This window comes from Felis catus, chromosome C2, assembly GCF_018350175.1.
Source record: "Felis catus isolate Fca126 chromosome C2, F.catus_Fca126_mat1.0, whole genome shotgun sequence".
In the NCBI taxonomy this organism is placed as follows: Eukaryota; Metazoa; Chordata; class Mammalia; order Carnivora; family Felidae; genus Felis; species Felis catus.
In genome coordinates, this window is record NC_058376.1 from 84192960 (window position 1) to 84206053 (window position 13094).

The window sequence follows — 13094 nt, forward strand, 5'->3', positions numbered from 1 at the left end:
AAATGCAGAAATAAGAGATCATGAGTTCCTAAGACTGAAAGAGAGCTGCTTAAAAATCTTCCTCTTCAGATGAAGTGTGGCACTTTGTTTTTGTAAGATTCTCCTACACTCTTCTAGTAAGAGACCTAATTCACAAACCATAACATTCATTCCTTTAAAGAGTACAATTTAGTGGTTTTTAGTGTATTCACAGAGTTGTACAATCATGACTACTATCTAATTACAGAACATTTTCATCATCCCTAAAAGGAATCCCATATTCATTAGCAGACACTTCCTTTTTACCCCTTCTTCCAGACCCTGGCAACTAGTAACGTGCTTTTTGTCTCTATGAATTCCATTAATCTGGATATTTCATATAAATGGAACATGTGACCATTTATGACTAGCTTCTTTTACTAGGCATAACCTTTCCAAGATTCATCCATGTTGTAGCATATAAGTATTTCATTCCTTTTAATGGCCAAATAACATTCCATTATAGGGAGATGACGCATTGTTTAATCCATGCATCAGCTGATGGAATTTGAATGTTTCCACCTTTTGGCTATTTAGCAAAAAAGCTACTAAGTTTTTGTGTGAACATGTGTTCAGTTCTCTTGGGTGTATAACTAGCAGTGAATGGGTTATACAGTTACCTTTATTACTCTATGTTCTGTGAGAAACTGTCAAACTATTTTCTAAAGTGTTTGTACCATTTATATTCTCACCAGCAATGAAGGTGCCAGTTTCTCCACATCCTTGGGATTCCCCTATATTCTTTTAGTAAACTCCTCTTTTTAATGTATTAATTTGAATGGTCTTTGTAGCCAGAAATACCCTGATTGTAATAGGTTCAAAGAGAAGACTTGAATTTTAGCAGGTTAAAAGTCATTTTATAACCAAAGAATGTGGAAGACAACACATACTGTAACAGAACTGCAGAATGTCTACAATTTTTTTTATAAATTACTAATGCAAAAATGAAGCCTTAAATCTTTCATATGTATATCTTCTAGTTTTATATATTTTAGAAATCTCCACTCACCAAAGCAAATTCATCTACATGAATTCTGGTTTTTTCTATTTCTCCACCTACACAATTAGGAAGAATTGATGATTCAGCTCCTTTAGCAAATAAAAACTTCTCACCTAAAGAGAAAAATCAGTTATCAGATTCTTAATATTAGATAAATAAAAATTCATAAAAATTTAGACAGGTTACCTGAAGGTGCCTGAACAATCACACTCATTCTCCTACGATCTGAGTCAAATTCGAGAATATGAAGCAGTTTGTACCTAAGGAAAAAAAAAAATAAGATAAAAAGTCTACTTTTTTTGAATAGTAAGTGAATCTTTGACAAGAACCCCTATAAAAGATAAAATGGTTGATTTAGAATAAGAAATTAATCTCAAGTACATTTTCAAGATGATGGGTTATGAATCACTAATAATAACACAAGATAGAAATAGAAGGAACTGACATTTATTGAGTACTTACCAAATGCCATGTACTTTACCTACCTTATGTCATTTAATACCCATGAGAACCAAAGAAGGTAGGTCTTATCTCATTTTACAGATGAGGACTATTAAACTCAGAAAGATTAAGTAATTTTCCTAAAGTCAAATAAGTTTGTGAGTGGCACAGCAAGGATTGGAATCCAGATCTGCCCAGCTCCACGTTTTTCTAAAAAAGGTAATTGATTCTCAACCCTTTTCTCTGCCCAAACACACCTGAGAAATACAACACACTGACATTAGTAACAGAGGATCATTACAGCAGTGATTCTGAACCTAGGACAGTGTACGTGAGTACAGGTAGGGAAACAAATGCCTTTATAGGGAGCAGTAAAAGAATTTGTGTGGATGGGTCAGGTGTGGCTTGAAGTTTTGGGGATGGATTTATATAATGATGTTTATATGAAACGTTTTGTACATCTCAAAGAAAAACACTGAGTGGGATGATGGTTTGTAAGTTGATGAAATGAGCTACATAGGCTTCTACATGAAATTAGCCAAAAAATGGCTCTATTTTAGTTTGGAAAACCATAGTTTGGCAAGGGACAGCTACAGTTGAGATATAATTGGAATTGATAAAACAATGGAAGATATGACTAGAACAGGAATGGACTAATTTATAAAGCAGTGTAAATATAAGGAAGGTTTTCTTTATTCAGTAAGAACTTATGGAACTCATTACCCCAGGAGTGTATAAAAATAAACATATGAGTAAATTCAAGAACCATTAAGCTAAAATACAAATGAAAGATTCACAGAATGTTATTATTACTGTGAAAAAGTACAATGGAGTATTAACATCATTCTAGAGCAGGGGTCAGTAAACTTTTTCTGTAAAGGTCCAGACAGTACATATTTTAAGCTTTGCAGGCTATATATGGTTTCTGTTGCATTTTTTTTTTAAAACAACAATCCTTTAAAAGCGTAATATAGCTTGTAGACTGTACAAACCAAGCCATAGACCAGATATGGCCTATGGGCCACAGTTTACAGATTCCTATTCTATACTAAACACACAGAAGATTACAATATAGAAAAAAAATTACCGTTCCAGTTTTCCAAGTGTTTTAACTTCCATAGTTTCTTCAGAATTGCCAATAAATACAATGCCAATTCTAGGGATTAAAAGAGAAGAAATACAGGATTAAAAAATTTTTTTTCAAATGTTTATTTATTTTTGAGTGAAAGAGCACATGAGAGCAGGGTGGGGGCAAAGAGAGGGGGACAGAATATCTGAAGTGGGCTCTGTGCTGACAGCAGAGCCCGATGTGGGGGGCTTGAACTCATGAATCATGAGACCATAACCTGAGCCTAAGTCAGATGCTTAACTGACTGAGCCACCCAGGAACCCTAAGAAATGTAAGATTTAGAGACGCTATTTCATGTTTCACAATATGTCATTATAACTTAGCCTGAATAAAAACATTTAAAATACACACTTAAGATGCATTTAAAAATATTTCTTTGAGGGGCACCTGGGTGGCTCAGTTAAGTGTCTAACTCTTGATTTCGGCTCAGGTCATGATCTCATGGTTCTTTGTGCGATGGAGCCCCAGTTGGGCTCTGCACTGACAGCATGGAGCCTGCTTGGGATTCTCTCTCTTCCTCTCTCTGCCCCTTCCCTGCTTGCATGTGCTCTCTTTCTCTCCGAAAAATAAATAAAAAAAATTAATTTGAATATGGCATTATTTTTAAGAACTTGAAGGATCAGAGTAGGTCCAAAACAATACATTCACAAGTATTTCTCACAAATTATATTATTCATATTTTACAGTAACCAGATTTTTAAAAATCTCTTCAAAATATGATTCAATGCAAGCTTGTCAACAAAATTAATGACACATATAAAATTCTCCTTTATGTGTTTATGAATTCTACCTTTATGCATTTATGAATTTTGTCTGACAATTTAAAATAATTTTCTAGTATTTGTAGTTGTTTATTTAAAAGATGTTTTTCTGAAGATTTGAAAATTAGACTAAACTATACCTTGCAGCAGCTTCCACTAGAGCTTTTTCATCTGGTGAAGATGCATAGTACTCCAACTGGGAGGGTGCAAGGTTGGATTGCCAGGGACCATCACCAATGCCATCAGTCTGAACGTTGCTTATCTGTACAGTGTGACAGAGACTGACTGCTTTAAAGAAGAGATCATGTTCTTTAATCTGTAGAAAAATAATATTCACAATAAAAATACCATCCCCAAACAACATTTAGAAAACCATAAGCAGAATTCTAAAAAATGACAATAAATACTGTTAATAATTGGTTATCTTAGATTTACAACAAGAGTGCTATAATCTTGAACTGCCTGAATACTAGCTGGTTGCTTCTGACTCCAAAAAGTAAAATGTTACATTTGCTTATGACCTTTCAACATAGGAGTATCTTTTGGGAGGCACCGCCAAATTGTAAGACCTCTTAAAAAGTGAGGTCTCAAGAAGCATTAAATAAATGTAAGCTCTATTTCTTAGCAAAGTCTCTTTACTTCTTTACTTCAAGGCATAGGGTTCTTCTTAATTTAGTCTCATCTACCCAGAGAACTAAGGCAGACACACATTAATTGACAAGTTAAACTGGGTTATCACCACAAATTCTCCGTGTTGAATCAAAGGATATACATTTCAAATATATATTTTTTGTCCCACTAACACTTAAACTTTTTCTCCTTCAATCAATCGAGCAACTACCAGAGAGAATTATTTCAAACGAAATTCCAATTTATTAACTTAAAAGTTACTTACTAGTTCAGTTTCATTTTCAGGACTGGTCCTAAAAGAAGAACTAGTTGGAAGATGGGATAAGTTGTTAAGATGGGATAAACTATTAAGATAGGATAAGTTTCCATCTGAAGAGTCTGGTGTTGGTCCTTCAGAGACAAGTCTACCATTGATTTCTTGGTATTTTATGCCATTAATTGAACACTCCCGAAACTGCATCTCATTTTCTGTCAATGTGCCAGTTTTATCTGTAAACACATATTCCACCTAGAGATGAAAGATAAAAGAAAAAAAAAACTTTTGTGTTTATGGTCCTATGTTAAACAAAAAAACCTTGTCGGCCACCTCCTAAAGTCAAGCTTACCTATTAACATTGGCATACTGATGCTGAGATTCCTTTAATCCAAGCACAATAATTAAAGATACCCAGAAACAAAACAGGGTAACATAAAATAATTTCAGTCTATATACACATACACTTTGAAGTTTGTGGCATTTTTACATGCATGCTCATCTATAGAGCTGACTGATAATGTGGTATTAATAGTTCTTTTTCCTCTCCTGGATAAGGTATTTTGAAGTAGTAGGATTAAGAATGATCTTTGAGCAAGGGTGGAAGGGATGCTTAATAACCTAGAATGTGAAAGGGTATGTGATCCAGAAGAAATGGTACAGAGCTGGGAACAGGAACACAAAGTCATAGCAACACAAGAAGTCAGAGATAGAAAGTTATCTAACATAGATAGACGGGGGAAATTGAAACCAAGGGTAGGAGACAAACTCAGGGAAAAGGAAAATGTTTAAGTGAAAATATTTTATTTTTTTAATTTTTAATTTTTATTTATTTAAAAAAATTTTTTAATGTTTATTTATTTTTGAGAGAGACAGAGAGAGACAGAGCTGGGGAGGAACAGAGAGAGAGGGAGACACAGAATCCGAAACAGGCGCCAGGCTCTGAGCTGTCAGCACAGGGCCCGATGCGGGGCTCAAACTCACAAACCGCGAGATCATGACCTGAGCCGAAGCCAGACGCTCAACCGACTGAGCCACCCAGGCACCCCTAAATGAAAATATTTTAAAAAGGTAAGACAAATAATTGTATTACTCTTGGAGACTAATTTTGGAAAATTAACCCTAAAAGAAGGTAGGTCCAAAAAGAGAAGATTAAAATAGTTAAATCTTGATACAAACTAGGATCACGGTGAGGATTTAATTAATGCAATGATGATTTGAGAAAGTCATCATTTAAAAAGCGAGGTAGACATCATAAGGAAAAACAATAACCACAGACCAATATCCCTTATGAACATAAACACAAACCAAATCTACAACAATATAAAAAATACACACCATGAACATGTGGGATTCATCCCTGGAATGCAAAACTGGTTCAACATCAATTAATCAATGAAACCCACCATAATAATAAGTTGGCACTTGTTCTTTATTCTATTATTAAAATGATCATCTCAACAGATGCAGAAAAAGTATTTAACAGAATCCAATACCCTTTCATGATAAAAACATTCAACAAATTAGGGACAGGCTATTTCCTCAACCTGATAAAATATGTCTACAAAACCCCATAATTAGCATTTGATGAAGAAAGACTGAATGCTTTCCCTTAAACTAAGTTCAGGAATAAAGCAAAAATGTCTTGCCACTTTTATTTTATGATACAAAATATACCAGCAAACAGAACTAATACTCCAAAAGTGATTAGAATAGACAGAGATCTGTCAGTCATGGAGGACTTTTTAGAATTAAAAGATTAGATAGAGATGAATAAAATAAATCAATTTTGATTTTTAAAAATTTGTATAAAATCAAGAAGTTTTAACTTTAGTGATAAAGAGGGCACTGTACACCACCCTAAGAGTAGTTTCTTTAACAGTATGGAAATTTAAGGACATAGGAGAGTGTGAAATAAAGTAGATTTCACTGGTATAAAAATAGGTAAAGGAATATAGGCAATAAAGATATTATGAAATACTTGCAGGCTTAAAAGTAAAAAGAAAGGCTGAGATGAATTAGAAATTTTACAAAGTTATCACTTAAAGTTTATTAAAAAGAAAACAGATATGGATATGCATAGTGTGAAGTTTCAGAAAAACAACATTCTAACATGAAGGAAAGAGGAAGAGAAGAAAATTGGGATAGAAAAGGTCAAAGGAAAGAAAAAATGGGAAAAAATGTGTTTGGAGAAGTAAAAGCAGGCTCTGTTTTTAGGTCCTGAATATGTGATACATAATTAAAGAAATGTGACATAAATTAATATTTAGCATAAGTTACTACAGCCTCCTAAATGTTAAAAATAAATGGATCAACTTCTGGTTAAAAATGGCAGGCTGAGCAAGTACAATTATCTCTGCTCCTCTTGAAACTTCACTTAAGTAAGAATAGAGGAATAAAAAAAGAACAAAAATAATGGTAGATGAGACAACATGAGAAGGGAGATATAACCAGTTTGGAAGATGGAAAGGAGCTGAATGAGTGGCAAGTGACTTAAGAGAACACAGAATATGAAACCTAAGCAATGGGGGCAATCCTTTCCCAGAAACTCGCAGAAAATGGAGGTATCAGGAACAGTCTGGAACCTGAAATCACCTCATAATTTGCAAACCTGAGATTGCCTTACATCTATCTGAGCAACAGCTGGAAGGTTTATTGTCTAAGGAGGAGCCTGAACCAGAGAGAATCTGAACCCTGTGGAAAGCTGAAAACAGGTGTGAGGCAGCTAAAAACAGGAGTGCGGCAGTACACTAAAAACGGAGATTTCTACTGGATGGCCCTAACAATCACAAGCAGCAGAAATACTAACTGGAGTAATTCTCTCTGGGGAAACTGAGAAAAGACCAACACTGATGTCTGGGGATGTGCCAAAAAATAGCTGGGCTGCTAGGGTTTTCTATGGAAAACTTTTAAGCTTGTGAAGAAAACCAAAGATTAGCATTCATTTGAGGATCACTCCTTAAAAGAAAGGTAGAGTCTAAGACAAATTAGACAGTTTGCTACAACAAGGTCATGAAAACATGAACTTATAACAATATGACTGATATATAAGGGAACAATTTGAACATAACGTGCACTTTGCATTTGGTTATGCACAATTTCCTTTGTGAGAAACACCAGCAAACTGCCAAGCCCAGAAGGAACACGTGAAATGTGCAAGCCTCAAACAGGTACCAGTTACCTCAGGTCACCATGGGTGTTATAAGCCACACCCATCCACTTCTGTTTTCAGATAACCTTCCTTTTTATACTTTACAATGACACACAGGTAGCAATACTTCGATGATGGTCACTTCTACAAGAAACCTTCTGGTCTATTTCAAGATAAAATGCCACATACATTACAGTACTTATGCATTTCTTAACAATCTATTTTAAATGTGTCATTGACAAAGTTTTTGTTGTACTCCTAATCCCATTAGTCCTGTGGCTTTTACTAAGTAATTTTAAGTAGCACAATAAGTTTTAGGAATGCATATGCCATATTGTAGTAGAACAGACTACTGAGAAAGTAACTAGGGGCAAAGAGAAAATGCAAGGAGCACAAGGCTAAATAGCCATCATTAATATCTTCAGAGAGCTAAAAGAATAGATTATATTCAAGAAAAGGAATATGATGCAATTACAAAAGATTATTCAACTATACTAGAATATTAGAAATTAAAAATATTATAACAGAAATAAAAGAAATGAAAAGATAGGTAGAAAGACAGAGTTGACAAATTCTTCCAGAATTATAAAAACAAACAAGTAAAGGAAAACTGAAAGTCAAAGAAAGAGAATTAGAGAATCAAGATAAATGGTCTGATATCTAAATACTAAATTAAAAAAGACATGTTATCAAAGAAATTATGTAAGAAAAATTCTAGAATTGAAGTACATGTATTTCCAGACCGAAAGGGCTCACAGAGCTCACTGTCCAATGAAAGCATAAAAAAAAAAAAAAAAAAAAAAAAGACTGACACCAAGGTACCTCATCATGAAATTTCAGAATCATCACATTAAGAGAAGATCCTAAAGACTTCCAGAGATAAAATAACAGATCACACACAAAGAACTCGGAATCAGAATGGCATTGCATTTCTTAACAGCAACATTGGAAGCCAGAAAAAAATGGAGAAATGCTTTTAAAATATGGAAGAATGATAATTTCCAACCTGGGATGCATTACACAACTAAATTACTAATCAAGTGTAAAAAAGGAATAAAGAATTTTCACACATCCAAAGTCTCAAAATATTCTCCTCTCATGCATCCTTTTTCAGGAAGTTATTAGAAGATGTGTTCCACCAAAATGAGAGAAAAAGACACATGTGGGGTGACACGGGATCCAGGAGACAGAAGATCCAAAACAGGAGAGAGGCAAAGGAATTTCTAGAGTAATGGTAAAGGGAAGTCCTGGGTGACAGCTAAGAAGCAGGCCCAGAAATAAGTCCAAATTGAAGCAGAAAGACAAAAGTCTTCAAAAAAGCTGCCACCATAAAAAGAAAGAGAAAGGAAATCCTAGATTACTTGATATGTTTGAGTATGTAGAGAGATATTTCAAATATTAATCATATTAATCAGAGACTTGTTTGTGGCATACAGAAATTAAGCAAATGAAAAAACAGAGCAATGAACTCTAGGGAAAATAACATATAAAAAAGAAAGTGTAATTATAGTATCATAGGATACACATAAAGAACTAAGAATTAGTGAGCAATACTAAGAGTCAACATAATGTCAATAACATTTACTGAATCCCTAATTGTGATATAACAATATTAGAGGGCTATAGGGAGGCAAAGTGGGTATGTATCTGAGTATGTGTGTATAAACAGCAGCATAAGAGTCTATCTTTATATTCCGTAATAAATAATGTCTAAAATTTAAAAATCAAGAAAGAACACTATATACAGTAGTGCTAAATAATGGGAAAAACGATTTCAGATTTAAAAATGAGAAACAAGAGTTAGGTGTGGAGCAAAGTAGGGCTATTTTTTGGTATAAGCCTCACAGTATTTTTCTTTGTATATGTATTGTTTTGATAAAAATAAAATATTAGCAAAACAAAATAAAACGATCTTTTTTACCTGTCCAAGCTCTTCATTCAGATCAGAAGTATTGACTTGAGCTTTCTGGTCTGATTCTTCATGATAGAGATCAAGATCCCAGCCAATAAAAAATGATCCAAGAAATTTTTGCATTTCGACTGTCACATATAATGAAATTGGAATGATGAAATTGTAGAGTACCAAAAAGGCAAGGAAGTCTGAAATGAATCTCAGAATCTAGGCAAAAAAATGATTGATACAAGAATACATATGAGAATTTCCTCAGTATGACTGGAGAAAAATTATCAGGAAGTTTCATGTCTAAACAGACCATCAACTATATTCTGAAGCAGAAGTTTCATGAATTGAAATTCATTTGTTGAATCATTTTTTTAATACATTTCTTTTGGTTGTTTTATTGCTCATTAGAATCTTGAACAAAACGAAAAAAGAAAAGGTTAAATTCAAACTACTTGTTACTTTTTAGAAGCTACCAAAAGGCCTGATGTGACTCAAATAACCTTTAGCAAAATATTTAATAAATAATCCCTGAAGTATACTTACTCTTCTACTTCTACCTTTCAAAATCAAAGATAACTAAAAATTGACTATAATTTAAAATTTATTTAAAAATTGGTAGACTAGAACTGCTGTAAATTAAAACTCTTACTTACAGATGATATAGTAATAGCCTACTTCAATGGCACAGCAGTTATCACATTTTGACATGCATTCTGTGAAAGGTGAAATACTAATTATGAATGATATGGAAAATATGTTCCTGTGATCTGCTTTGTGGTTTCTTGAGATCCACATCTGTCTTGCAATAGTTGTATTTTAATCTAATGTGAAATCTGGAGACAAAGTTACCAAAATTGCCGATTAAATTGTCTTGGTAGTCCATATTTATTGTTTAAAACATTATATGACAAATTTTGTATCAATACTTCATCTTATCAATGGACTGACAGTAAGACTCCTTGAATTATTCTGACAGAATTGAAAATAAGTCAACTAACTCTTTAATTCACTTACAGCATACAGTAAATAAAATAAAAAACTGAATTTGTAGTAGTGAAGGGGAATGCCAACACAGATGATTTAAATTTTTGTGATCTCTTATAATTATTCAAGTCTTGTCTTAGGAAATACAATTGCTTATGCCTTAAAATGCAAAAAGTATACCAGTATAAACATAATGGCCACTCTGACTTGCAGTGTCTTTCTGTCACCCTTCAATAGTAATGGTTTTAGGAGATCACAGTGGTCACTCCTATCAGAAGTCATTACCAAATCATCAACTGTGCCAAAGAATAGTTTCCTTTATAGCAGAGTCAAGAACACCATAAAATACCTTACTACTATTTCTTTGATGTTCTGTTTTTTGGTTATACCAAGGTTCATCCCATTTTTCTTCAGCTTGCCATGTATATTTCAAGATAGTACTGATGATGGCTTCAGAAATAAGGATTATTAGATAAATTATCAAAAATGTATTCATTGACCTGGAATGAGAAAAAAAAGCATATGAAACATATCAATTATGTGTTACTATATTCAAATGCCTGAAAATTTTATACTGGTATTAAATAAAATATAAAAATATATGAGATATCATGTAGCTATTTAAAGGAAACAATCTTTGTATTTTAAGAAATGACCATTCAATAGAATCTGTTTACCAAGGGATAAAATAGCTAATACAGAAGATTATAAGCCTATTTGAATTGGTTATATTACTGTTCAAATGCTTACAGTAAATGACAGTTTTGGCCAATTACTCTCACCATAAGTAGCTATTCTAAGATTTTTTACATTTTTAGCATCTAGTGTTAAGTATAAATATAACTAACATTTATATAGCATTAAAAGTTTTATAAAACTTTGTCACATCCACTAGCTTGTCAAATCTTCGTAAAACCTCTGGGAGGAGATCACACCCTTTTTAAGGATTAAGACCAAAGCCTAAATAAAAATTATCCTGTAAATTTACAAAAATCACATAAGTCAGGAATTAACTTTAGAATCCCTGTTCTTTTCTCCAGGCAAGATTGACATTACAATATTTCACGAAGCAAGCTTAATATCACATCTTTGATTCTTTAATCAGCACTAATTTCAGTTTCTGTCGGTGTTTTCTTTACTAATGTTAACTATCTAGTGCTGTGATGGTTAATCTAAACTTGACTGGGCTAAGAGATGACAGCTGGTAAAACATTATTTTGGGGTGTGTCTGTGAGGGTATTTATCTCTTCCAGAGATTAATATTTGATACTACTATTTGATACTATAAATACTATATCTTCCAGAGATTAGTATTTGATAAAACAGTCTCAGTACAGAAATATGCCCTTACCAATGTAGGTGGGTATCATAACTGAGGGCCCAAATGAAATAAAAAAGGCAAAGGACGAATTTTTTTCTTTTCTTAAGTTGGGATGTCAGAGCTCCAGGTTCGTATCAGGGGCCATCCTCAGGCCTTTGGATACTGACTGCATCATACCATCGGCTTTCCTGTTTCTCCAGTTTGCAGACTGCAGACTGTGGGATTTTGTGGCCTTCACAACCACATGAGCCAACTCCTATAATAAATCTCTTACATACATCTACGTATATTCCTACTGGTTCTGTTTCTCCGGAGAACACTAATACAAGTGCTATAAATTTCTCTCTCAGCACTGCTTTAGCTTCATCCTTCAAAATTTGATACACTGTATTTTCATTAACTTCTGGATATTAAAAAAAAAAGTTCTTTAAAATTTTCTCTGTGACCCATAGAATATTTAAAAGTAAGAGTTCTAGCTGCTCCATGTCCTAGCCAATATTTGGAACCTTTAGATTTTTAATTTTTGTCATTCCTCTAAGTGTATATTGGTATGTACCTCTTTACAGTTTTAATTTGCATCTTTCTCATGACTAATAACATTGTACACTTTTTTGTATGTTTACTAGCCTTTTGTACATTTCTTTGTAAAAATTTCTCTGCTCCAGTCTTATATCCATTTTTTTCATTGCATTGTTTTTATTATAGACTGAGAGGAGCTTTTAATGTATCATTATATATTCTGGATACAAATCCTTTGTCAGATAAATGTTTTATGATACCATCACCCAGTTTGTGGCTTCCTTGATCATTTCCTTAATTGTGTAGTCTAAGAAGTTTTTAATTTTGCGGAAGTAGAGCTAGCCAATTTTTTCTTTTGTGGTATTGTTTATTTATCCTACAAAATATTTACCTATCCCCAGGTTGTGAAGAAACCTTCCTAAGTTTTCTTCTAAAAGTTTTATAGTTTCGGGTGCCAGGGTGGCTTAGTCACTAAGCATCCGATTTTGGCTCAGATCATGATCTCACAGTTTGCAAGTTCGAGCCCTGCATAGGGCTCTGTTCGGACAGCTTGGAGCCTGGAGCCTGCTTTGGATTCTGTCTCCCTCTCTTTCTGTCCCTCCCCGGCTTGAGCTGTCTCTCTCTCAAAAATAAACAAACATTAAAAAAAATTAAAAGTTTTATACTTTTAGCCTTTCCATTTAGGTATATGACCCACCTTCAAAAACTTTCTGGAGTATGAGGTAATATAGGAATTGAGGTTTATTATTTTTTTCCCATATGGATATCCAATTATTGTGGCATCTTTTAATGAAAAGACTATCATTTTCCTCACTGAATTTACTTGATGCTTTGGTTGAAAATCAATTGACCATATATGAATGGGTCTATTTCTCAACTCTAGTTTATTCCAATGAAATGTCTTTTTTTGCTAATACCATATTATATTTACTATAGCTTTGCACCCACTCTCTATTGTATACTTTTTATTTACAACCTGAAATT

The 13094-nt window shown here is 33.4% G+C and overlaps 1 protein-coding gene across 9 annotated transcripts in view; it reads right to left on the reverse strand.

Moving 5' to 3' along the window:
* ATP11B (ATPase phospholipid transporting 11B (putative)) overlaps positions 1-13094 on the reverse strand; it is a 125550-nt gene that overhangs the window by 49897 nt on the left and 62559 nt on the right. For all 9 annotated transcript variants that reach the window (XM_023260365.2, XM_045037221.1, XM_023260368.2 and 6 more), the window contains 7 exons: positions 10620-10770; positions 9305-9502; positions 4245-4487; positions 3490-3665; positions 2547-2615; positions 1205-1278; positions 1028-1131 (listed from right to left, as the gene is read on the reverse strand). In XM_023260365.2, the coding sequence (XP_023116133.1) occupies positions 1028-1131; positions 1205-1278; positions 2547-2615; positions 3490-3665; positions 4245-4487; positions 9305-9502; positions 10620-10770 (1015 nt within the window). The remainder of the gene's footprint in view (positions 1-1027; positions 1132-1204; positions 1279-2546; positions 2616-3489; positions 3666-4244; positions 4488-9304; positions 9503-10619; positions 10771-13094) is intronic.